The 27,943-nt window shown below is 39.6% G+C and overlaps 1 protein-coding gene and 1 long non-coding RNA gene across 5 annotated transcripts; one reads left to right on the top strand and one right to left on the bottom strand.

Moving 5' to 3' along the window:
- Nucleotides 1-27,943, bottom strand: purg.L (purine-rich element binding protein G L homeolog). 4 transcript variants are annotated; one of them, XM_041561455.1, is made up of 4 exons: nucleotides 27,763-27,943; nucleotides 22,897-23,214; nucleotides 13,208-13,376; nucleotides 1-5,002 (listed from the first exon to the last, which is right to left on the bottom strand). In XM_041561455.1, the coding sequence occupies exons 3-4, from the start codon at nucleotides 13,253-13,255 to the stop codon at nucleotides 4,004-4,006; spliced, it is 1,047 nt and encodes a 348-aa protein (XP_041417389.1). In that variant the 5' UTR covers nucleotides 13,256-13,376; nucleotides 22,897-23,214; nucleotides 27,763-27,943; the 3' UTR covers nucleotides 1-4,003. The 4 variants fall into 4 exon arrangements, with proteins under 4 accessions (XP_041417389.1, XP_018109896.1, XP_018109906.1 ...); XM_018254407.2 differs by having other exon boundaries at nucleotides 27,767-27,943; XM_018254417.2 differs by lacking the exons at nucleotides 13,208-13,376; nucleotides 22,897-23,214; nucleotides 27,763-27,943 and adding an exon at nucleotides 11,738-12,068.
- Nucleotides 12,388-19,500, top strand: LOC121393313. The gene is made up of 2 exons (XR_005960969.1): nucleotides 12,388-12,475; nucleotides 18,858-19,500. It is a non-coding gene; the product is annotated as an uncharacterized LOC121393313 (long non-coding RNA).

Genomic DNA, 27,943 nt, shown 5'->3' with positions numbered 1-27,943 from the left:
CGAATCCTTCACTCGAGCTTAGTGAATCGGCCCCTTGGTGTCACAGGCCATGACATGAAAAAAATTGCATTGCCAAGGTACAATGACATACATATATTACAATCAAGCCTAGATATATGTTATAGACTATATAATCATGCCACATAATCTTTAGTTGTCTACTAGAATTGAAAATGGCATTGCATAAGGCTAAACTTAAATTGAAAGCCTAGTACCTAAATATATTTTTATTGAGGTCCTTCTTTCCTTCGATGTAAGGTTTCCACAGAATCTATATAGAAAGCAAACCCCAAGACTAGACAAAGCAACCTTTGCTACTCCAGCTGCTGTAGAGTATGACACCCAGCATCCTCAAAGTCAAAACCAGCATTGCTGTTGAATCCCATGGACAGGTTTGATAATATATAATGTGAAAAATGCAGTGGGTCCTAGGCTATCAAGCCCTCTAGTATGCTGAATATGTCTGTAGAGGAAGCGAGAATCCACAGCTCTTCTTCACTTCCAATTCTGCTCAAATGAGCAGAACAATAAAATGTAGCCATGCATGTGTATAGCCACATTTTCGCAATCTGTCTGTCTCACAATAGGCAAATTGGTTGAACACTGTAGAGGATTGACCAATATATGTCGACCTTTACTGATTACTGATAGAGGTGACAAAGGCAAGTCTCAAAAACAATGTACTAAAACATGCAAATTCACTCTCCAGGAATATAAATTATGCCCTATGGAAAGCTTTTCTACAGAAAATTATTAAGGCATCACAAACCAACATATATGCAGCTGAAACACTTATAGACAACTCTGGATGTCTTGAAATTTACACAAGTTTCTGTTTGGAGAATATTTAACATACATAAAAGGTTACATCATAAACATTGTAACTACAGTCCCACTAATCTAGGTAGATTTTGCAATATATTACTTAAAGTCATATAGTTCACTCTTGCGGTTTGGTATAATAGGATTCACTACATTATTATAAGGTTTATAGAATTTTAATGCAGCTTCTTCTATTTGTATCACCCTTTAAATAACACTGCTGCATTTACACAGATCTTTTTAAAGATTGTTAATCGCTTACAATCTAGTCCTTGGCACAATCTCACACTTAGTAGATTATATCAGAAGCATATTAACCTGCCTGTATGTCTTTGGAGTGTGGGAGGTAATCATAGTACCCAGTACACTCCAATTTAGCACAGAACCAGTGCTAACTTCTGAATCATTGCACTATTTCCATATTAAGCATTAGATTGCAGGGTAAAATAACTTAATTATATTTTCAAATAATAAAACAGAAGAATTTAATTTAAATGTTATCAAGAAAATGGAATGCATTTCTTTAAACAGAGCATGTATAAATGCTTGCATTATTAATGTGACAAAAGATGTTTTTAAGCTCCTTTAATGCTGCAGGAGACTTTGTGGCTACAAAAAATTGTATTTTGATTTATGGTGCATATTCTGGATCCCTGCTGTCCTAAAGTGATTGTGTGCTTAGTTCAATAGGTATTTTGATAGGATAACTATGTTGACACGTAAATACTTTCATGTTTTCAAATGTTTCACTGATGCTATTTTGACAGTAAATATGTTATACTCTTTAGGGGTATGCACAATAAAAAATGTGTTGTTTTTTGGCAGACATTATCGAACAGGACAAAAAAAAATTTGGTTGGTCCATGGTTGCAATCCCAGTGGACACATACATGCCCTGCTTTATTCTGGGAGACCATAAATGTCTGTGGTTGCCCTTTAGCCAACTAATATAACATATGAGATAAATGTTTACCATTCATTTCATTGAGGGCAGCACATAAAGCCTATTGAGTTAGTTTTGATGTTTTTAAAATGTAATATTTATATATAATAATAATAACAGAATGGGCATTCTAAAAGGACCAGTAACACCAAAAATGTTTTTATTGCAGCTAGTTTACTATTGGTTCTGATGTGTCTAGCCATACATTTGTCTACACAAAGCCCCACTCAGTCTATTGCATTCAACAAGCCTTGATTTGCCAAAAACCCAAACAGAACAATTACAGGTACTGAATACAATGTATGCAGTGGTATACAAATATCATGCTTACTGGAAATAACATGCTTTTCAAAATTGCACACTAGGGCAGATTTACTAAAAATTAAATTTTCACTTAAACAATTGGAACAAACAAGTTTTTGGAAGTGTGAATATTGTTCAAATTTTTCAACAGTACCTTTTAACAAATTTTGTATGTCTTTACACTACTTATTTTTTACCTTATGATTCAAATTACAGCACGCCTGCCAAAATTCTATCACAATATTAATTAATGGAAAGTCACCAAAACAATTGTTGGGTAAAAATTCTGATCCTGGCTGTAAAACTTTCCCTGGGCAGAAAAATATTTTGGTTTTGCACAAGAGAAATTTTAAATCAATAATAGTAAAAAAAAATCAGTAAACTGAGTTTTCCCTGACAAAAAAGGAAAAAATTAAATTTTTTAATTTCAGGAATCTTAGTAAACCTGTCCCAACTGTAAATGCTTTTAAGGAATTTCAAGTGCTGGCATTATTGGTCCATTAATAATTCCAGCTCTTGGTCACAGATTGTCCTTATTGATATAAACTGATAATAAATGATAGTAGCAGTTACATTCATACACCAAATACACTGTGTGATTATATCCCCCCATTACTACAGGCACTGAGATTAGCAGCAATTGCATTCAGTGATACAAACTGTGTACCTGACTTTTTAACTGCACTAAAAGTAACTTTCTGGGTATTCCTTACATGCACAATTATGATATACTTATATTTATATATATATTTGTTCATTTAACTAATCAAATTAACACTAATGGCATATATATCTATATTTATATATATATATTTTTTTCTTTTAACAAAATAAAACTTTTCAGTGCTTCTACACCAAATTCAGCAACCATTGTGCAAAAAATACATTGGTAAGGGCAGATTTAATATGATTTTGTTGTCCACTACTCTAATGAGTACCCTCTCTCTTGTGGATCCAATATCTTTACCCATCCACTCTTTTTGCTATGGGATGCTGCACCACACCGCTATTAAATAACATCTAATCCTAATTCTGCCATTTTTTATTATAACCCAACACAAATAGATATTCTGACAGTTTAAATAATTTGTCAGTTTAGAACAGACCTACATGTAGGTGCACCAATATGTAGATAACAGTTGTGAAAACGGAGAACATTTTCGTTCATGAGCCATTAGCAAAGAAAATGTAATTTGTCTTACCTTATTTTACCTCTGCAATATTAATAGATCTGAAGGCAACACTGTGGGATTTTAAAAAAGGTAAAGGCTCTTTTTTTTCCTCCCATTTTTCTCAACTGTGCACCTGTTATACATTTAAATAGCTTATTTCGTTATGAGATTTATATATATTCCTTGGCTAAAAACATCATAAACAACCGAGCACTAAAACACCCACTGTCCAGCTTCCTATACTGTCACAATGACAGTTTGATACAGTATCCAGCAGCTACTTAAACTTATATATTTCATCTTTTAAAAATTGTAAATGCATTTCCTATACATTCACAGTATTAAATGCCCAGTATATAATAAGCTTGGCAAAGCTTTTCTCTTCAAACCAAATACAGCAAAAGTCATTGGAGATACTTATTTCTGTATATGTAGAATATATCTATACAGGTAGAAATATAGATATAAAGGAATTAGATTTGATAGTGCAATTCAAGCCTTACCTAAGGTATTTAAGTGTTGAAATTTTTGTGCTGATCAAAAACATCCTATAGTCTTAATCTATTGAAGTAGCTTTAAGGAGGCTGGTATACTCACGTATGTTTTTTGTTGTAGTTTACACATACCAGACTCTTGAATGACACACAGCTAAAAATAACAAAAAAACGAACAAAAAAAAAGGAAAATCCTATTGAAAGCCTACAGAATTTGTCTCCAAATAAAAGACATGTAAAATGTTCCAGACAGTAATTTTACAAATATTTTATTCGGGACATTCTTGCTCTTCGCTGCTGTCCACATGTGCATCCATCCTCTTTTCTTTATGGCTGTTGTAAATTTTCTTCATCTCTTCTTCGTACTTAACAAAATTATCCCCAAATCTAGTCCACACTTTATAAGGGACAGTAATTGTGTTGCGATAAGGCGGTCTAACTTCACTTACTCTCAAGAAAATGCCATATCTGTTGGAGCCCACATCAAAGTAAAACCTCTTGTTGTCTACCCTGAAAGAAGTTCCTTCTGGAAGCTCAGGAGGTTCTTCACTCCCGCCTCTTCTTTCCTCTATGTCTCCTTCTCCATAGTCTTCGATAAGCTGGACCAATGCATCTCTAAATTCAATCATCCCTTGTGCTGGCAAAACTATAGTTTGCTCCTGGCCTAAGCTCTGACCAAAATAACCAATCATTCCAGGACCTCTTGTCATTGTTTGCCTAATACGTAAAAAACGACCTCGCTGGTTCTCTTTAAGATCAAGGTAATATTTTCTGTTATCCCTTTCAATATATTCAGTTTTTAGAACACTGTGTGTCATGGGTTCTTCTGATCCTATAGATCCAGAAGGGGAAGATGGGTGTGGCCTCCTTCTAGGTTCATGTTCTTTTTCACTTCCATGTTCACTCCTCTGTGCATGACTGCTACGCAGTCCCAGATGAGCATAGTGCTCAATAAAGTCACCTAAACAGTCCTTCAATTCAGCAGCTACAGACAAAGACAAAGTCAGCTTGCTTTTCCTAATGTTGTCTTGCCTTCCTCTGCCAATCCATACTTCTGCTATCTTTAAGAAACGTCCTCTTGCACTCTGCTTTACATCCAGGTAAAACCTCTTCTTCTGAATATCTACTCTTTTAGATGCAAGCTCTTGTATTTCTAAATTCTGTGATGAAGGATAGCTGTACTGCTGTGGATAACTATTACGGCTCACACCAGCACCTTCCCTCTGTCCTCTTCCTCTTTCCATGTTAATAGTTTCTGTAAGAGCCAGCTAGAAAAAATATCAAAATAGATTAAAAACTGAATTTTTGTGGAATAATTATCTATTTATATAAATACAAAATACATTATCATGTATTATTAATTGTTTTAAGTCCTCAACATGTTAATCAGTACTTTAAAAAAGAAACAGTCCAAAATTAAATGAGATGCAAGTTGTGTGCTTTACACAGATAATTAAAATATGCCCTGACAGACAATGTCATTAAGTTGATCTCTCTTCTAGCCTATACATATGTATATCATTTCTGATAAAAGAGATCTTCAAAACAGGCCTTCAATCTTGGTTTGGTGCACCCTGCAATGTAATCCCACCCTGGACCAATAAAAACTAAATGGAAATTCCAGAGACTAGTATGCAACCCTTAGATCAGGAGCTCATTACTCTGTACTAGGCATGGTGTGGTGTTAAAAATGATGTTATCTTATAAAGTAAGTGTGTGAACCAACATAAACATGTGAGTGTGTACACCAAAGTTACAAGATGTGGATGACTGTATTTGTCATCATATACTAATTGTTTCTGCCTGGTGCTTAACTTGACTAATAACCATAATACTACCAGTAATCATGGGCCCCCATACTACTAAGTCAGCATTACCTTTCCCACAGGATGCCACAATTATTAGTCCACTAGGCCCCCTGTGTGGTGGACAGTCCCAACAAGTAAAATAGGGCTGTACTTGAAAAAAAGATCCTCATGTGCTCTTGCTGCACTCTCTTCTTCCATTAATTGTCTTGAATATTCAAGAAATTAATTCTTAATATAAAATTCTATAAAAGTCTGCTCATGGGTAATAACCTTTTTAAATATGGTTAAATAAAAATCTCTAAAAACAATTACCACCAAAAATAAAATATGATTTATATATAATTACACTATAACTCCCATTGTTGTTGAATTAAAACCTATGGCATCAGTTTAATATAAAGCCATAAAACATTGTCTTACAAAATGCACTTCCAGTGCAGTTCCTTCCAAAAATTGGATAGCTCTGTGGGGAGCACAACTGCTGTGTGAGCCCCACAAAGTGTGATCCCTGAGGCAGCCACAATGGTTTTCACCACCCTTAAGCTCCTACTGTATGTAGCTGGCTAAATCGTGAACATGAATATATACCAATGTTTTCATGCAACTGCCATTTAAAAATTGACAGTATGAAAGTGAGTGGGGTGGAAAAAAAACACAATGGCAAAAATCTCCAAAATTGCTACATGGCATTAGCCGAAGGGAATTCTGCATATATCAACGTACCAAGAGTGTTCAAGTTGGGTGGGGAAGGGGCAAGAGCTGCAGATGTTCTTTGGTGTAACACAGACTATTCATATGTGACTTTAGTATTGCACTTTGGAATGCCTGCTTATTGTCAATAACTGCATACAATAACCAGATAAAATCAATACTAAAATTGACATTACCATATGGAGGTGAAGAGATGTTGTTGTGATCTACATCTACCTTCAGTAAAGCAGTTAGCAAGGCTGACCCTTTAGCCCAGTGATCCCCAACCAGTAGCCCATGAGCAACATGTTGCTCTCCAACTCCTTGGATGTTGCTCTCAGTGGTCTTAAAGCAGGAGCTTATTATTGAATTCCAGACTTGGAGACAAGTTTTATTTGCTTAAAAACCAGGTGCGCTGCCAAACCAAGCCTCAATGTAGATTGACAATACACATAGGGGCTACTAAACGGCCAATCACAGCACTTATTTGGCACCCCGAGAACACTTTTCATGCTAGTGTTGCTCTCCAACTCCTTTTACTTCTGAATGTTGCTCACGGGTTCAAAAGGTTGGGGATCCTTGCTTTAGCCTATAAACTGGATATTAGATAACTGGATATGCATTTTGATTACTAATATGGGCCAGCTTTATGGTTATATTTTCTTTATTGCTCACAATTAGCAATTGCTCACTCAGTTAGATGTGACCCATTTCCTGCCCCCACTATTGCAAATGTCTCTGGCTTGTTGTTATAGGTTTAGTGCACTGAGAGGTTTGTGCCTAACTATTATTAGAACCCCTCTTTGTCATTCTGACAAACTCAGCTCCTCTCTGATTTTCCAGTTGCCTTGGCAAGCCTGGCCCAAGACACAGCTTATGCGGCTATCCATGGGCCAATAAGAGCTGGACACAGTGTTAGCAGCTTTTATTGACCTTGTATGATGATTTCCAGACAGCCTGTCAGCCTGATATCTGGCTAAACCATTGTCAACATATCTATTAAGTTAGACAATCCCATGAGATTTGGACCTCATTGTGAGCTGATTTGGTCCTCCACTGATGGCTCTCTGTAGGTCCCATTATAATCCAATAGTTGGCCTGAAGGGTCTGCGGTAGACCTTCCCAAATTAGCAATTTCTATCATTTTAAGGGGGGTTATTTATTAAGGGTCAAGTTGTGTTGTCCATGAAAATTCGAGTTTTTGAGGTTATTTTTTTTGGTCAAAAATCGAATTTTCTTGAATTTTTCGAGATGTATTATACCCCACCCTGGAAGTAGCTTGAATCCAAAAATACACCAAAAACTGTTAAGGTTATGTAGGACACAATGGGAGAGGTCCCTTGAACCAAGGTCCCTTGAACCAAGATGTTAATAGCCTTCATGATGTTCGAGTTTTTTCGCAGGGTTTTGCCAATTGATTTGAGTCTTTTCACGCTGAAAAATCGATTTATTTGAATTTTCGGGTTGTTAACCCCAAACTTGCTATTTGGAGTCTTTTCCATTCAAGTTTTTTTTTTTAAATTAGAAACCATTCAAGTTGCCAGTTCATTCCAGGTATAAGAAACTCTAAAATTCAACCTTTGTTAAATAACCCCCTAAATGTTCAGAATTATGTAAAGAGTTATTATATGTTCTATAATATTAGTAAAAAACAGAAATCCATTTAATCCACTTAATCCACTTAAAAGGTCCACAACAATGAACTTATTTTCAAATGCCTACCTACAATTTTTCCATTTGCCAGTTTTCTAGGGTAACACTAGCAGTTCTCCTTCTTGATTTGCTGTTTATCTACGGCTCCTCTCTCTCTCATTTTCTGCAGGTTTCCTCTAGAAGCAAGACTAATAAGATGTCTCCCTGTAGAAAATATCTATGAAGCATTCTCTCAACAAAACACAGATAATAAGCTATCTCTATATAAATGTTTCAGGCATACCGGGATGGCAGACAAAAAAACATTCGTTACTACATTAATCTATTAAAAATTGCATGGAATAAGCAATGTTATACTGGCCTTTAGAACACATCAGTTTCTTGACATGCTAAAACGTGGCTGCCTGCTGTAGCACTGCATTGAAGCTCCCTACAATCTGCAGCATTTTCCACCCTGCTTTATCTCACCTCATCTGACCCTGCATTTGCTTACTTCCCTGAAATAATTATCCTTTCTCTCCTACCTCGATCCTTATCTCCTCTTGTAGTGCCCGCATTTTGGATATTAGAAGGAATTTTGTGTTTTTATATCGGAAATAAATGGTGCAAAGATAAGATGGGGGTGGTAGAATATATCGGAGACAGGGTGAAGACATCTCACTTTGTAAATTAATCTATCTCACACTGTATGCATGGGGGATGGGCTGCTTTGCTGATGTGCTAGAATAACATGTATTTTTGCATGCAATGGAAGCTAGTGGTAACCGTTAGGGATATATACATTTTTATCAAAATGAACAAAAGATCCAGAAGCAATCAGATTAAATAAGGATATAAAGCTTATTATACAATTATACAATAAAAAAAAATCATGTACATAAACATGTATAAAGAGTATTTTTCTCTTAAACTTATCTAGATACAGATTTCCTTCTTCTTGCAGGATGTCTGATCATTTCAATGCTTATTAGCGATGTGCGGCCGGCCCAATACTGGTTTACCTGCTGGTGGGTCGGGTCGACCTCGCACCCCCATTTGCGGGTGGCGGGCGGGTCCGGGTCAAGCGGTCCCCACCCGCCACCTTACACTGCTGGCTTCTGGTTTTATAGCCGCGCACCTGTTCGCCCCTCCCCTTTTCTGACATCATCGGCAGGGCAGGTTGGTGCTGGTCTATAAAAGGAACCTGGAAGTCGGGCTCAGGTGGGTGGAGGGAGGGGGTTTGCGTCGGGTGCACATAACTAATGCTTATGTCTATCACTCTTATTGCACCTAACTTCACAAATCCAATGTCCATGAAAAAGCATGATTATTTAGTACAGAGTCTGCTGACAAATAGGGCCCACCCTGGGTCACGTAGAATGGGGCCATAGTATTTTTTTTAAATGTGCATCTTAATAGCACCTCTGGCCTATCTCTTATCACATATAACAAAGTACTGCAGCACACGCATGCTTTATAAAACCATCTTTACTTTGGCTTAATCCTAGCAATGTTTTGGGCCATGTCTGATGCCCCTGTTTATACCCCAACACTCCCATGATCTACCCACATAAGAGCCATTGACTGGGGCTTTCCTTTAGCAAACTAGACCTTAATATTTGTTCAGCCCCCCCCCACTGCTACTTATCCACTGAGAGGACTCCTACCTGAAGGTGGTCCAGTATTAGTACAGAAAAATCAATCAATGAAACCAATGAATGTCAATGAAACCAAAACACTGAAGATCACCATAGGGATGAAAGTGCATTTTAGTTTGAGTTTTTTTAGCAATTCCCTGCACAGTGCATCCATGCAATGTTATAAAACAACCCAATGGACAATATGGCTGAATAAATCACACCTTCACCTACACAGAGGACAGGCTAGCTAGGTAGTTTGAGCTTTAAGCCATGAGACAATTAGAATTAAATTTCTGGAATTAGAATTAGAAGCCATTAGAAGCTATGGCATGCAGTGTGTGTAGGAATCTGGTGCTCAGGATTATGCACCTACAATGCAGCAAGTCAGCAGCATATACTTTCTAGTGGAACCCTGGAACGAATGCCACCTCCAGGTTGACAGTAATTCCAGCCATCACCTGCGACTATTCACTAAGCTAGGAAGTGCATTGGATCTCCCCGCAAATATTAGCAAAAGCAAAGAGCTTATATCTTTGCAAGTACCTCTTTTTATGAATGGCGTCAATGTGGTTAACTTGGCATCCATTTACAGGGTCACAATTGCTGATGTTTGTAAATGAGCACTCAGTTTCAGAGGAGACAGTGGGGCATAATACAGAACAAACCCAATGGACAATCAAAAGCAAAACTCAGCTGGCAGATAAAGACCATAGGGCTCATTTACAAACAACAAGGTGTGTAAAATGTACTTGTGCCCATTCATGATCCTTGCATGATCCTTGTGTGTACTTGCGGGGTGAACCAATGCACCTGTCCTGATAAATTGCACACAATGATGCAATGTAACGCTGTAATTATATGGTGGTAATTTCAGGATTCCACTGGCAGATTTCATCAACAGCTGCTACAGACTTGCCAAGCAGAAAGGACCTTTGTAGTTATAAACACTGTGCATATTGGCACACTGGAAGTAATGTCATCTTCACACTGTAAATGTTGATGAAACTCCCATAACATTCATTGAAATATGGAATATAATTAAATATTAAATAACTAAATATTAAAATAACACATTTTGGCACATCATACATAATTCTGACATGCCACCATGACACTTCAGTGAGAAAAGGTTTATCACATGATAACTCATGGACAAAATACAATTTGACTTGTGAATCAGTTTAGAAAAACTGAATTACGAGTAAAAAATTTTCTCCTCAAATGGAATCTCTTCCATGAGTTTTCAGGTGATAAACCATGAAATTTTATTTTTTCTCACTGAATTAAATCTGGCATTTTGTTGGAAAAAACATGGTAATTTGGTGACATGGTGAAATGTGTCATGTTCAGCATTCATTAGAAAAAAGCATGCCATGAATGCATACTTAGGTACCAGGGCACAACACTGAGCATGTCTTGGATTCAGTTGAAAATGTTGAGAACCCTTTGGCCTTAGGTCAAAATGCACTGTAGGATATGATGTGGCACATGCTTTGGCTGTTGTGCAATGATGCAGCTGATTTGGCTGCAGGGTGTGAGACCACATGTGCTTTGGATGCACTACACAAGCCATAACACATTTTACCCGCTGGGTAAAACCAGAACAGGTTTTGGCTGACTAAAACATTAGTGCACACTTTGGTTGCAGGAAGCAATAGCGAATATACTTTGGCAGCTTGGAACTTATCATGCATTTATTGCACCGTAGTACACCAAATATGTTTGGCTGCACAGCACTTAGCAGAACATGCATTTACATCAAGGAACAAAAATGAATATGGTTGAAGGTGCATGGCACAAAGCAAAATGCATCTCAGCATCAAAGCACCACAAAGAACCCCCTTTGGGTCAAAAGGGGTGCACAATATATGTTGGCTACAAGGCACAGAGCAAGTCATACATCAGCTTTTACAAATTACTTGATAAAGCCTTTATCTGTTGGAGAAGAAGTTATAAAATGATACTGCAGTGATAACTTGCATGTCCAGATGGGAGGAAAATTATGCTATGGTTACACTACACGTTCAGAGCCTACATATCTGAGAGGTGTATTAGCATTTAACTTGCATGGGAAAGCAGCTGCTGGGAACAAATGGTTAATGCTTGTATTGCTGGGACTCTGAGGTCACTGGGAAAATGGGAATTATTAAGAGGATTGGAAATGGAAAACATGTGGTTAACCAGTGGGGGGCATTGGAGAGTATAAATTTAGAGGTTTTAACAGCATGCTCACCTTGGAATAGGGACAGGTCTTGAGACTCCCAGCGTGTCAAGATGTTTTCAAAATTCGCTCATGCGGAGGCGACTCTACTGCTGAGCACTGAAAAGATGTTGTACTGGCTCAGGAAGGTAGGATGAGTGGAGGCCATTGCCAGAGCCTACTACTGTTGCAGGCAGGAAAAGGAAGAAGTAAAGGTGAACGAAGCCTGCGCATCCAAAGAGGAGGGGAATGCTGAAGATGCACAGGAACTTGCCAGGGCCAATCCTTTGAAGAGGAAGAAGAAGGTGTCTGCCCCCAGAGCGTCTACATCCGGATCAGCACATATAAGGAGGAGGAGGGTGAACCAGAAGGTGGCCAAACCAGACATGCAATGCATACCAGCACTAAAAGCACGTCAGTCTGGCCCTCCCTTTCCCACTTGCACATCTGAAGTATCAGTGGGTCAGGGAAGCTTTAGCAGAGGATCGGTTCCCATCTCAAGCCAACACAAGCAAAATCAGCTGCTACAGCACACTTTCATCTACAGCAGACACTGTCACAGTTGCTCCTCCTACTCACACAGCATCAGAAGCCTGAGACCAGCTGACAGCCTCATAGCTGCAGCACCACTCCCCCCCTCTCTCTCTTTCTCTCTCTGTCTTCAAAGATTAGCAGATGCAAGCAAAGTGGACATCACAAATACACAAGCGTCCTATACACTGACCAACCAACAGGGACCATAAGGTGGTTCATCCATTTATTATCAACTTGGTAAGACTGACAATTTATAGCCTAAAAATGATAGCCAGCTAAATGAATTGCTTATTTATGAAAATATAGTACCTAAAAGACTATTAGGTCTTTTCAAGGATATGGGCATTGTTCTGGAGGTTTAAAAGACTTATGGGGAAGCTACGTTTATTTAAAAACATAAGTTTAGGCAGAAAATGGCAGTTAACTCTGCTACAATTTGAGTTTTTAAGAGACATCAGTCTGTCTATGCTAATCCCTACCTAGACCATCCTATACTTCATTTTCAACTTCACCCCTAGGGGCCCCCATGAAACCCTATTCTGTTGGGCTTTGAACGGGGACAGGAATTAAAAACAAATCAAGCATTAGTGCAGAGCATGTTTGGGCCAGCACCCTGCATTTTATTGGATTAAAATGTATCTCTCTTTGGTCACTCTCACTGGGATAAGGCTCCTGGTGGGAGGGCACAATGCTTGTTCCCCCATCTGGAGTGTGGGCTTTGCTTGCCTGCAGTGGAGAAACAAAATTTTAGTGAGCTGCTCTCTTATCCCATGTGCCTTACTGCTAAATAGCATCAGACTGTATGCCAGTGCAAGTGTGTGTGGATGAATACAGAGTAGAACTAGACTCACTAGGTCCTGCTGTGTTGCTTTATGTGCCACATGCTTGCTGCAGGAATTGCAGAGCTTGGCCTGGGGAAACATGCATTTGCTTCTATACTCACATACACTTTGCTCTTCTTTCACTTACTGGATTCCTCAGGTAACAATCTGTCTGGGTGCATCTCTCAGAATCCATAGCACCACGAAAAGTGGATAACCACACCGATGCTGCTGTCAACAGCAAGAGAAATATCCACCTACGACTTCATCCCATAACTGGCATTCCCTTCTCCATGGTCTTTGGGAGGAGGTACTGCCTACAGAAAGCAATTATAAAAGAAAAGATTGTACTTGGCAGTGATCTAATTTGGGGGTGTTTTTGATAGTTCTTGATTTATATGAAGCAGAAAAGCCTTGATGATTAGATATTATCTTGCTTTAGGACATGAGCACACAACCATCCAATATGTGCTGTTTGATGAAGATTCCTGACTTATAGAGAACAAAAACCTATAGTAGTACTATAGGTAGTAAGTAGAAGTACTTACAGAGGTAGGCAAGACCAAACCAAATAGTAACTTACAAAATATGTACCCACAACCTCTTTTTTAAAATATTGCCTCTAAATTCAAAACACCAAAAATCAAAAAATTGCAAAAAAAATGTATTACATGCAATTATTATTCACTAGCTTTACAAATATAGATATCAATTCAAAAGGCTTGTTACAGATTAAATTCACTGATATATATTAGCCTTAAACGACCCATTGCCTCCTGCCACTGATATGAATGCAAGTTACTGCTCATTGCATTACAAAACCTACCTGTCACAGGTAATGGAAGGAGGTTTCCATTAATATAATTGATAGAAGATATTGGGTGTTAAGCAGAGATATGTGTCGTAAGACTTTCAGCACTACATCTCACACAAAAAAATCTAACATGTTTTTGAGTAATAGAGTATGAAAAATGTGGTTTTTAAGACCCCAAAATAAAAAATAATATATATGGATTTGTCATGTCTGATATTTTCATGGTATATATGCCTTGCCAAAACTTAAATAATACAAGAATATCTGAGATCAAACAAATCAGTGGGGGTCACTTAAATGCTTCTGCTCTCTACTAGACTAAACTCATTTAAAAACCCACAAATCTCTACTGATTCTGAATATACAAAGCACAGACAAGCAAAAACACAGAATGAATCTGAAAAAAAGAATATGAAATACCTTGAAATCCTCATTTTTGTAATTATTTTCATGTGGTTACAAACAAAAGATTTTACAATTGGAAAAGAAAAGCTCCCATTGGAGCAAAATTTTACAGCAATGGCTTCGCTCACAGCGCAACACTTCGGCAGGCGTAGATTCGCCAGGACTGCGCTAATTCACTAAAATCCAAAATTGCGTCCAGGGTGCTGAACGCTGGCAAAGTTGAGCTAGCGTTACTGCGTCAAGCGAAGTAAAGTTGCACTAGCGTTGCCTAATTTGCATACGGCGGGAAGTTAAGGTTCAATGGATGTATATGTTGTAGCAAATACATTACACCACACAAGCCCGGGAAACTTTAATAAAAAAAAATAAAGTTGTTATATTGCCCTACACATGAGCCCAGGGTATAGTGTATGTGCCATATGTTAGGAAATGTAGGGGGGAAGCCGGTTACCCTAAAAAAAAATGTACGCTTTATTGCAGCCTATCACCCTGAAAAAAAGGAAAAGACGCTAGCGTTTTTTGGGACTTAGAAAAATTTTTTTTTTAGGAAGTCCTATCTACTCTATTGCACTTCACCTGGTCTGAGGTGGCGAAGGCAAGTCTGGCGCAAGAGGAAGCGTTCAGTAAAATCCACATCTTAGTGATTTTGCGTAGTTAAGTCCATTAGCCAGGCTTTAGGGAGCAAAGTAACGCTAGAGTCTATCTACTTCGCTAGCAAAGTTTCGCTGCGTTAGTCACTTCGCCCTTTAGTAAATTTGCCCCATTGACTTCTATATAACATTGTCAACTTTTAAATGGAGTTTTTCATTAAAGTTTTTCATGTTTTTTGCACTTAACATATTTTTGTGGTTTAGAGTTATAGTTCTAATACACAATAGATTTGTCAGATTCACAAGAATCTCTACTTCTGTGAATTTGTCTTTTAAATAGACAGTTTTCAGATTTTGTCTTTCAGACAACATTTTACCTACATTTTTGTGAATTTGTCTTTAGATCTTTCTGCCGTCAAGTCTCACATGTATGTGGGCCTTTTAATAATGCATAATACATTTAATTTTAGGGGCATTTCCTGGTGGGGGTAGTTTTGTCAATGCAAACAGATCAATAATGCAAACACCATTTAAAGCTACATAATTTACCTACTTAATGGATATTGCCCATAACCCTTTTGCTTATTGGTTCCTTTAGCAAAATTGCCTTAGGACCATAAGCTTTGATAGCAATAGGTTTTATAAAGAAAACATAGTAAATACCATAAAACCACCAAGAAAATAAATCCAAATGTCATTGTTATATAGATATGGTAAATGCTGTCTAAGTCTGTTATGTAAGTGTAGTGGAAATACTGATTCGATCTAAATATTAGGTGTATATATTTATTTATATTCTATATACAAATTCTCAAGGCTGCCACTTGAGCTACTGCAGTGAAAATTAAGCAGACGCCCATTCGCGTCACATGTCGCCGGCATCTAAATTGTTATCGACGACAATTTTGACACCAGCGAATTGTCGCCAGCGTCAAAATTCGCATTTCACTAATTTTTAGCCTGTTTCGTGAATTTTGCTGGAAATTCGAATTTCGTGGCAAAGTGAAACAGGACAAATTCGCCCATCACTACTCATCAGATATACACTGGAGGTATATGACTGTACCTTCATGGGGTAATATTACCACAGTTGTACCCCCGTGAACTGCATCCCACTGGATTACTTTTCACAAAAACTCTGATATGGGGTGCAAAGTTTCGGGCAAGAGGCAGCCCTGTCCTTGCCACCTGCTATAGGTCAAGTAGTAAGTACAAGTGGACTGCACCCACAGTAAGTTAGGGGGCGTGATACGGATTCCGGTGTAATCCATTTATATGCATGTGGGCGACAAAAAATCTGAAGGCGAAAGAGCTATGCCCTGAAAACAACTACTCCCATCTCAGGGGAACCATGGAAATTAATTACTGATTTGTCATCCCATTTAATTGAAACACCTGACTAATTCACATACATTGCCACACACATAAATATTTAACCTTGCATTATTTTGTAAAATAAATAATTGAGCAACTATTATGTTTTTGACTTTATTTAATAGGGTTTTCATTATCTAGTTTTAAAACTTGTGTGAAAAAAAAGATTACTCTTAGGTCCTGTTTATGCAAGAATATTAAAAAAAGGGTTCACAACAGTGGCATAACTATAGAGATAATAGACCCTGCAGTCACTGGGGATGGGGGGCGGTTAGCTTCCTCTGTAATTACTTTACTCACTAGAAATGTGCACGCCAACTGCCTGTGCCGGTGCTCACGTGCAATTTAACAAGTAGGGGGGAGGGGGACATATATTTATGCAGAAATATTAAAAATTCAAAAGTGTTCACCAAAATGGCATAACTATAGAGGAAGCAGATCCTACGATCAAGGAGAGGATGGCCGGTCACTAAAAATGTGCACACCCACTGTCTGTGCAAGTGAATGAGGAGGGGGTTGGGGGCCGGAAAGGGGGTAACTTAACCACTCAATACTGAGTTGCACTATGTGAAGTAATTGCAGGTGAATATTTCTACATTATTTTACATCTGTACAATCTTGTCACCTAATTACTCAATACTTTGAAATTTCCACTTTAACTAACCTTTACTGCATGTCATAATCATACATGGCACAGTGCCTCTCCTGACAGCCACATTTAGGGGCCGATTCATCAAGCTCGAGTGAAGGATTCGAAGTAAAAAAACTTCGAATTTCGAAGTTTTTTTGGGCTACTTCGACCATCGAATGGGCTACTTCGACCTTAAACTACGACTATCGAAGGATTCGAAGTAAAAATCGTTCGACTATTCGACCATTCGATAGTCGAAGTACTGTCTCTTTAAAAAAAAATTCGACCCCCTAGTTCGGCAGCTAAAAGCTACCGAAGTCAATGTTAGCCTATGGGGAAGGTCCCCATAGGCTTGCCTAAGTTTTTTTGATCGAAGGATATTCCTTCGATCGTTGGATTTAAATCCTTCGAATCGTTCGATTCGAAGGATTTTATCGTTCGATCGAAGGAATAATCCTTCGATCGTACGATCGCAGAATTTGCGCTAAATCCTTCGACTTCGATATTCGAAGGATTTCAATTCCTAGTCGAATATCGAGGGTTAATTAACCCTCGATATTCGACCCTTGATGAATCGGCCCCTTATTGTTGAGAATCTGCTGAAATATATATATTTTTTCACATGGCTGGAATGCAATGATTTGTAGTTTTTTACAGTTGACTACTAGTAACGGGGTACTTAATCAAAAAGCATAAATAAGCATGAACAAATGCCAATTATGTGTGTCATCATCATAAAAAAAGGAAAACATATGTAGGCTGACAGGTTTCTAAAAGACAGTAGGTATCATTAATCTCCTCTTTTGGGGTTTACAATTGCTTTGCGTATTGATGTTGCACAGGGGAATCTAGTCATTTTCTTCTCACGCTTGTTTGGTCTGTCTACTTTACAGATTTTAGAAAATGTGTTTTGTTCAGTGTTTTTCGTCGTACTTTTTATATTTTGAAATTTTATAAATTACAAGGCATTTGAGATTTTAGAGAAATACAGTTTAACCAAAAGTCACTATAATGAGAATATTGCAATGTGTTTTGCAGTTTCATTGCCCAACCTGAGTCTCATCTGTGAAACTGTTTTACCCCTGCTTCAAGCGCTCACATATTGGAGCAGACATTCCACTGGAAGGCTGTCCTGTGGAAATGTATTTTTAATTGCAGCGAAAATATTTTAAGATCTCTTTGAGAAGGACACAGCAGGAAGGGTACCTGCCTGTGTAAGAAATTCCCAGAGGGGCTGGTGGTTCTGTCTGCCACTGCAAGAAGTAGAGAGATTTAATGTGGATATTAGAAAAACCAGGAGGTTACAGGAGAACTAAACACCCCTAATAAGAAAAGCCCCTACCTACTACACTAGATAGTCCCCCTCCCTGCTTCCCCCCCGCATAGTTCATTACCCCTGAAATTGTCCTGAATACATTGCTCATGTACCTGTGCAGAGTAATAGCAGCAGAGCTCATGGGCGCCATCTTCCGGATCTTCAATCTTCTTTAGGTCCTCTTCCCCTCTGCAATTCACAGCACTTTTTGGCGCATGGGCAGTTGCTACGAACTGGAAGACTGCTCCAACTCTGCATGTGCCAATATGGCTCTACCTTACAAATGAAGACCAAAGGGGTGATGTACTATTCGGGGAGACTATCTAGGGTAGTAGGTAGGGGCTTTTCTTGTTGGGGTGGTTTAGTTCTTCTTTAAGCAATCCTGGAAGAAGTGTCATTTGTACATGGGTGACTCCAACATGTGTGTTATGTTACTGGTAGTACACAAAGGGCCCAGTTTTGTGATGGAACTCATCAAATGAGTGAAGGTAGCTCCCAGATTTCAAAAGTTTATTTTTTTTGTGTTTTTAAGCTAAAATGGTCACCCCTGTGTATTAATAAAATGCCTTAGAGTAAAGGAAGTGTATGACGTGGATCCTGGAAGCTTACAATATATATTTATTATTTATATATATTATTATTTATATATATATTTTCCCTCATTTATAGGGCATCCTGACATTTAGGCTTTAATGTACAGGAGACAGACTTCTGAGAACAGCTTGCAAGAAGTGTTTGAAATGGAAAGCTTGTGTAAGTCAGCTGACATTGCTACTCCACCACCTGCCTGAAACTGAAGGAACCTTCTATCCTCTGCTGTGAAATTAAATAAATCTGACATTTCAATAACCCATTTGGCATGCTTAACATTATGGCTGAAAGAGACACCAAAGAAAATGACTTCTTTTGAAGACACTCCAGAATTTATCTTTTTAACATGACTACTTCAATTGGTGATGATGGTGCCACAGGCTCACAGGTATACCTTACAAGTTATGAAACTCATATACATTTATACTAGTCTAATGTTCCAGTTACAACTGTGCCTACAGATTAAGCACCTCCCCCTTACACAATGCCTTTACCTCAACCTCACAAGACTGAAAACATTTGCTCTTCGTTTTCAGTATGGACTTCTGAAGCAGGCAATAACACCACACTTCTTTCAAAACAATTTGTTATACTCCTTCCAGTTGTTTTCACTACATTTCCATTATTACTGTATTTTTTTTTTAAGATATTTGCACTAGATATTTTTGTACTTGATTGCAACGTTTGAAAATTTTAATAATAAATGTTCATGTGTTTTTCATTTCTTTGGCTCACTTTTACTTCCTATGCATCTCCATTCAAGGGCATGTGGGACCACATCTATAGAAAATCTGACCTCTATCCCCTAAATCATTTTAGGGCTGCACACACATCTAACCCAACATACGCAAATCACAACGAGACAGAGAAGAGAGAAAAAACTGTGCTCTGAGAGAATTATATAGTAACCACAAGATCTTACACATCCTCTGCTTGGCTTCTCATCTCAACTGCAGATTCACTAGTAGCAAGTCCATCCTAGCTTTGAAGGTTTAGCAAAAACTGTTGGTTGCTTTTTAGAACCAACTAAGACATTTTTTCTTTGTACTTCTACTTGCCTTTTGCTAAGCAGAAGTTTTGATTCTTTAGAAGCAGCTACAGATGGTACCCTCCTGAAACCAGCTGAATGTTCCCAGACAGAGCCTGCTACATTCAGCTGATGTGCCCATAACAGCAACAGCAGATGTTGATTTCCTAATAATAGAAGTTGCTAGTTCACTGCTAGACTTTGCTGTGCTTTTACTACCAGCAGCTAGATTCAGAGGAAGGCTGTCTTTGGCTGGACAAATGGGAAACAAGGAATTTGGAAAGTGGAAATAGGAAAGTGGGAGGAATGGAAGGACATTAGTGGGAACAATCCACGATTCATAAAGCAACCTATACTGATGAAATATGTTATTCCAAACCCATTGTTATAATAATTACCTAGTCTACCTAATCATCTATTTAATCTCTGACTCAGAAACTGCTCAGTCACGGAGCTGTAGCAGGCCGCTGATCAGTATCGAGTCACAGTTCAACTTGAAGCTGCTGGTCAGTGAAAGATCAGTCAGGTTCCTGGCAGGATATATCTTAAAAAAGTCCTACAAAAACAGCATCCTCTAACTGTTCACAAAGCAAAGGTGTAGGCTGTCTACCTAGGAAGCAGAACCCTTGAATCCCCCTCCCCTTGTGTGGACCCCCACATGAAAGTCTGCCTGTTGTGTCTGCTTTCCATGTGTAAAGTTTAAAAGGTATCACTGCAGAGATTAACTGGCCCCTGCATTGTTTAAGCATCAAATTCAAACTATAATCCCCTGTATTGTTCACATATGTAATCCCCTCTGCATTGTTCACACTTATATCACCTCTATTGTTCACACCCTAAATCCCTGTACTGTTCACACCTGAGATCCAGACTGAAACTGCCCACATTGTTCACCTGTTCACACTTCATCCAAACTTCTGAAGGGCACCAGCACTGTGTCACTGTATGTAGCGCATTTTAGAGTGGTCCTGATAGGTTTCCCTGTCTCCTGCTCTGTTCTGCCTGCCCAATTGTTCGTGTGTGCCATACTCGGCTTTCCCTATGCACCATGTGTGTGCCATACTCTGCCTTCCCTATGCTCCCTGTGTGTGCCATACTCTGCCTGCCCTATGCCCCATGTGTGTGCCATACTCTGTCTGCCCTATGCTCCCTGGGTGTGCCATACTCTGCCTGTGGAACATAAGCCTGGTAGGGCTTGTTCTGGGGGTTTGTAAGCATTTGCAAATTATTGTTAGGGGGCCCTAAGGTATGTAATCATGTGCTCGAGGTTGCTGTGTTATCCACAGGGGAGGATGAGGCTTATGGTTTGTTAGGGTATGTCTTAATATGACTTTTTTAACATATGGCTTCCATTTTCGACCCTCCACCATGTAGGTTAGAAAAATTCCAGCCCTCGAGATCACAGAAGCTGTATATAAGTCCAAAATCAAGCGGATATATACTCCCAAAAGGGATATGTATAAGAAGAGATCAGCGCCTGTGGCAACAGAAATTAAAAACAAGCATAGCGTAATACGTTCATAATATGAGATATCACCCCGTGCATACACTGGCTGTTACATTGGTGTATTCTCCCCTTTTCCTTCAGGTGACTATTAATGGGGGTGTAAGTTAGCGATAGAAGTGAAGAAAAGATAATGCCTTTCCTGTGAAGTGAAATATATTCCAGAGGTGGAGCACCTCCACCTTCTATGTAAAATGCCTACTTACAAACCACTGCTGTGGTGTTATGCATATAACAAGAAGCCCTTTCTGGTCCCTCCTTCAGGGTTTGCCGCTCCTTTCAGGTCCCAGGCCAGGAATAAAACCAGTGATAGTGTAATACCGTTTTTTATTTAAAAACTAATTAAAATCAATTAAAAATTTACACTCACGTTTACCCTGACGGGTTTTGCGCATTGAGTCCAATAAAAAGTTTGGGTTCCCAGGGGTGGTCCTGTCAGCTCACTCCAGACTCCCTCGTGGTGCCTTGCTTCTGGGTTGTTTTGGGGGACACAACAACCCAGAAGCAAGGCACCACGAGGGAGTCTGGAGTGAGCTGACAGGACCACCCCTGGGAACCCCATACAAACTTTTTATTGGACTCAATGCGCAAAATCCGTCAGGGTAAACGTGAGTGTAAATTTTTAATCGATTTTAATTAGTTTTTAAATAAAAAACGGTATTACACTATCACTGGTTTTATTCCTGGCCTGGGACCTGAAAGGAGCGGCGAACCCTGAAGGAGGGACCAGAAAGGGCTTCTTGTTATATGCATAACACCACAGCAGTGGTTTGTAAGTAGGCATTTTACATAGAAGGTGGAGGTGCTCCACCTCTGGAATATATTTCACTTCACAGGAAAGGCATTATCTTTTCTTCACTTCTATCGCTAACTTACACCCCCATTAATAGTCACCTGAAGGAAAAGGGGAGAATACACCTATGTAACATCCAGTGTATGCACGGGGTGATATCTCATATTATGAACGTATTATGCTATGCTTGTTTTTAATTTCTGTTGCCACAGGCGCTGATCTCTTCTTATACATATCCCTTTTGGGAGTATATATCCACTTGATTTTGAGCTGGTACAGAAGCCTAAAATATGATGTACAACATTTCTAGCCTCATTCTTTAGTTAGGTTTTAGTTCTCCTTTAATTAACCATTCTTTCCTTAAAACAACTTCTCAAAAACTCTTATTTTTTTGTCAGGTAGAAGCAGATCTGTAATTTTTTTTCCCTGGAAGAAACTGCGAGCAGCAAATATATATGACTCCCGACTATTGGGAGCAAAGATTCCATTTGCAGCTGTTGCCTCTACCCTCCATGTTTGTATGATTTCCAGTGAGCACGGAACACTACCGCTTGCCGATACAGAACGTATTATTCGCCGTTCTACTACACTGAACTACCAACCCCACCTTCTATGCAGCTCTACTGCGCTTTTATACGTATAGTGTTACATCACAGTTATGCGACACGAAACTTCGGAACTATCCGGAAGGAGCGCTGCGGGACTTTTGAATAATGATTCATTTATTTATGTCAATAAAATTGGGACTGTCCCTTGAAAAGCAGAATTGTTGTGCGGTTAGTCCTTTCCCTACCTGGAAGCACAGGGTTGCATTGTCACACCTTTCTCAGAGTGGTTGCTTGATGTGCTGCTTTTGCCTTGAAGTGCTGGTTTATTGCAGCTGTGAGCTGCAGCGCAGAAACTTATTTAGAAAATGTTATTGATTTATATACCACAAAATGTGTAAAGAACAACAGTTATGAGTTAGTTATAGACCAGGTGCCCCCCCTCCCAATTTATCCAATAAAAGTAGAAGTGAAGCAATCCAAGTTGAAACCAGGAAGATTCAATCTGTGTAGACGATCCAAGCGAAGCAATCTGGGTGGAGCGATTCAAATGAAGTATCCAATCCCTATAAGCACAACATAGAAACTTATTTATAAAATGTTTCATTAATAAAATGTGTAAAGAAAAAACAGACCCCAGACCATGTGGCCCCCCGTATTATTTACCAATAAAAAAAAACAAAAAAAAAAAAACCAGACCCCAGACCTGCGGCCCACAAGCTATAATGAAAAACAGACCCCAGACCATGTGGCCCACCAGCTATAAGTAAAATCAGACCCCAGACCAGGTGCCCCCTGCTATATGTACCAATAATAAAATCAGACCCCAGACCAGGTATCCCCCCTGCTATATGTACCAATAATAAAATCAGACCCCAGACCAGGTATCCTCCCTGCTTTATGTACCAATAATAAAATCAGACACCAGACCAGGTGGCCCCCTGCTTTATGTACCAATAATAAAATCAGACCCCAGACCAGGTATCCCCCCTGCTATATGTACCAATAATAAAATCAGACCCCAGACCAGGTGCCCCCCTGCTTTAGGTACCAATAATAAAATCAGACCCCAGACTAGGTATCCCCCCTGCTATATGTACCAATAATAAAATCAGACCCCAGACCAGGTATCCCCCCTGCTATATGTACCAATAATAAAATCAGACCCCAGACCAGGTATCCCCCCTGCTATATGTACCAATAATAAAATCAGACCCCAGACCAGGTATCCCCCCTGCTATATGTACCAATAATAAAATCAGACCCCAGACCAGGTATCCCCCATGCTACATGTACCAATAATAAAATCAGACCCCAGACCAGGTGCCCCCCCTGCTATATGTACCAATAATAAAATCAGACCCCAAACCAGGTATCCCCCTGCTTTATGTACCAATAATAAAATCAGACCCCAGACCAGGTGGCCCCCCTGCTATATGTACCAATAATAAAATCAGACCCCAGACCAGGTATCCCCCCTGCTATATGTACTAATAATAAAATCAGAACCCAGACCAGGTATCCCCCCTGCTATATGTACCAATAACAAAATCAGACCCCAGACCTGCGGCCCACCAGCTATAATGAAAAACAGACCCCAGACCATGTGGCTCACCAGCTATAAGTAAAATCAGACCCCAGACCAGGTGCCCCCCTGCTATCTATACCAATAATAAAATCAGACCCCAGACCAGGTATCCCCCCTGCTATATGTACCAATAATAAAATCAGACCCCAGACCAGGTATCCCCCCTGCTATATGTACTAATAATAAAATCAGACCCCAGACCAGGTATCCCCTTTGCTATATGTACCAATAATGAAATCAGACCCCAGACCAGGTATCCTCCCTGCTTTATGTACCAATAATAAAATCAGACCCCAGACCAGGTATCCCCCTGCTATATGTACTAATAATAAAATCAGACCCCAGACCAGGTATCCCCCCTGCTATATGTACTAATAATAAAATCAGACCCCAGACCAGGTATTCCCCCTGCTATATGTACCAATAACAAAATCAGACCCCAGACCAGGTATCCTGCCTGCTATATGTACTAATAATAAAATCAGAGCCCAGACCAGGTAGCCCCACTGCTATATGAACAAATAATAAAATCAGACCCCAGACCAGGTATCCCCCCTGCTATATGTACTAATAATAAAATCAGACCCCAGACCAGGTATCCCCCCTGCTATATGTACTAATAATAAAATCAGACCCCAGACCAGGTATTCCCCCTGCTATATGTACCAATAATAAAATCAGACCCCAGACCAGGTATCCCCCCTGCTATATGTACTAATAACAAAATCAGACCCCAGACCAGGTATCCCCCCTGCTATATGTACTAATAATAAAATCAGACCCCAGACCAGGTATTCCCCCTGCTATATGTACTAATAATAAAATCAGACCCCAGACCAGGTATCCCCCCTGCTATATGTACTAATAATAAAATCAGACCCCAGACCAGGTATTCCCCCTGCTATATGTACCAATAACAAAATCAGACCCCAGACCAGGTATCCTCCCTGCTATATGTACTAATAATAAAATCAGAGCCCAGACCAGGTAGCCCCACTGCTATATGAACAAATAATAAAATCAGACCCCAGACCAGGTATCCCCCTGCTATATGTACTAATAATAAAATCAGACCCCAGACCAGGTATCCCCCTGCTATATGTACCAATAATAAAATCAGACCCCAGACCAGGTATCCCCCCTGCTATATGTACTAATAATAAAATCAGACCCCAGACCAGGTATCCCCCCTGCTATATGTACTAATAATAAAATCAGACCCCAGACCAGGTATTCCCCCTGCTATATGTACCAATAATAAAATCAGACCCCAGACCAGGTATCCCCCCTGCTATATGTACTAATAACAAAATCAGACCCCAGACCAGGTATTCCCCCTGCTATATGTACCAATAACAAAATCAGACCCCAGACCAGGTATCCTCCCTGCTATATGTACTAATAATAAAATCAGAGCCCAGACCAGGTAGCCCCACTGCTATATGAACAAATAATAAAATCAGACCCCAGACCAGGTATCCCCCTGCTATATGTACTAATAATAAAATCAGACCCCAGACCAGGTATCCCCCCTGCTATATGTACCAATAATAAAATCAGACCCCAGACCAGGTATCCCCCCTGCTATATGTACTAATAATAAAATCAGACCCCAGACCAGGTATCCCCCCTGCTATATGTACCAATAATAAAATCAGACCCCAGACCAGGTATCCCCCCTGCTATATGTACTAATAATAAAATCAGACCCCAGACCAGGTATCCCCCCTGCTATATGTACTAATAATAAAATCAGACCCCAGACCAGGTATTCCCCCTGCTATATGTACCAATAATAAAATCAGACCCCAGACCAGGTATCCCCCCTGCTATATGTACTAATAACAAAATCAGACCCCAGACCAGGTATTCCCCCTGCTATATGTACCAATAACAAAATCAGACCCCAGACCAGGTATCCTCCCTGCTATATGTACTAATAATAAAATCAGAGCCCAGACCAGGTAGCCCCACTGCTATATGAACAAATAATAAAATCAGACCCCAGACCAGGTATCCCCCTGCTATATGTACTAATAATAAAATCAGACCCCAGACCAGGTATCCCCCCTGCTATATGTACCAATAATAAAATCAGACCCCAGACCAGGTATCCCCCCTGCTATATGTACTAATAATAAAATCAGACCCCAGACCAGGTATCCCCCCTGCTATATGTACTAATAATAAAATCAGACCCCAGACCAGGTATCCCCCCTGCTATATGTACTAATAATAAAATCAGACCCCAGACCAGGTATTCCCCCTGCTATATGTACCAATAATAAAATCAGACCCCAGACCAGGTATCCCCCCTGCTATATGTACTAATAACAAAATCAGACCCCAGACCAGGTATTCCCCCTGCTATATGTACCAATAACAAAATCAGACCCCAGACCAGGTATCCTCCCTGCTATATGTACTAATAATAAAATCAGAGCCCAGACCAGGTATCCCCCTGCTATATGAACAAATAATAAAATCAGACCCCAGACCAGGTATCCCCCTGCTATATGTACCAATAATAAAATCAGACCCCAGACCAGGTATCCCCCCTGCTATATGTACTAATAATAAAATCAGAGCCCAGACCAGGTAGCCCCACTGCTATATGAACAAATAATAAAATCAGACCCCAGACCAGGTATCCCCCTGCTATATGTACTAATAATAAAATCAGAGCCCAGACCAGGTAGCCCCACTGCTATATGAACAAATAATAAAATCAGACCCCAGACCAGGTATCCCCCTGCTATATGTACTAATAATAAAATCAGACCCCAGACCAGGTATCCCCCCTGCTATATGTACTAATAATAAAATCAGAGCCCAGACCAGGTAGCCCCACTGCTATATGAACAAATAATAAAATCAGACCCCAGACCAGGTATCCCCCTGCTATATGTACTAATAATAAAATCAGACCCCAGACCAGGTATCCCCCCTGCTATATGTACCAATAATAAAATCAGACCCCAGACCAGGTATCCCCCCTGCTATATGTACTAATAATAAAATCAGACCCCAGACCAGGTATCCCCCCTGCTATATGTACTAATAATAAAATCAGACCCCAGACCAGGTATCCCCCCTGCTATATGTACTAATAATAAAATCAGACCCCAGACCAGGTATTCCCCCTGCTATATGTACCAATAATAAAATCAGACCCCAGACCAGGTATCCCCCCTGCTATATGTACTAATAACAAAATCAGACCCCAGACCAGGTATTCCCCCTGCTATATGTACCAATAACAAAATCAGACCCCAGACCAGGTATCCTCCCTGCTATATGTACTAATAATAAAATCAGAGCCCAGACCAGGTAGCCCCACTGCTATATGAACAAATAATAAAATCAGACCCCAGACCAGGTATCCCCCTGCTATATGTACCAATAATAAAAACAGACCCCCAGACCTGCGGCCCACCAGCTATAAGTAAAAACAGACCCCAGACCTGCAGCCCCCGCTTTCTGTTTAACCAAAATAACAAACCTCAGATCAGGGAACCAAAATAACAAACCTCAGATCAGGAGTGACCCGAAAGTGAAGCAGAGATCCTGTCCTGCGAAGATTCAGTGTTCCTGTCAGCAGCGTGTTCTGTTCCTGTCAGCAGCGAAGAGCAGCCAAAAGAAGCGTCCGTTCCCTTGGAGATGCAGATGGAAAATGAAGCCGCAGTACCGACGCTGTTCTGAAGACT

The sequence above is a fragment of the Xenopus laevis genome, chromosome 1L (assembly GCF_017654675.1).
Source record: "Xenopus laevis strain J_2021 chromosome 1L, Xenopus_laevis_v10.1, whole genome shotgun sequence".
NCBI lineage: Eukaryota > Metazoa > Chordata > Amphibia > Anura > Pipidae > Xenopus > Xenopus laevis.
Note: the sequence above shows the minus strand (reverse complement) of the source record. Positions and strands in the feature narration are given on the sequence as shown.

Coding starts and splice junctions, on each gene's coding strand:
- purg.L (XM_041561455.1), bottom strand. CDS start 13,255: ATGGATTCTGAGAGATGCACCCAGACAGATTGTTACCTGAGGAATCCA. Junction 5,003..13,207: donor ATTGTTACCTGAGGAATCCA/GTAAGTGAAAGA, acceptor TATTTTTTCTAG/CTGGCTCTTACAGAAACTAT.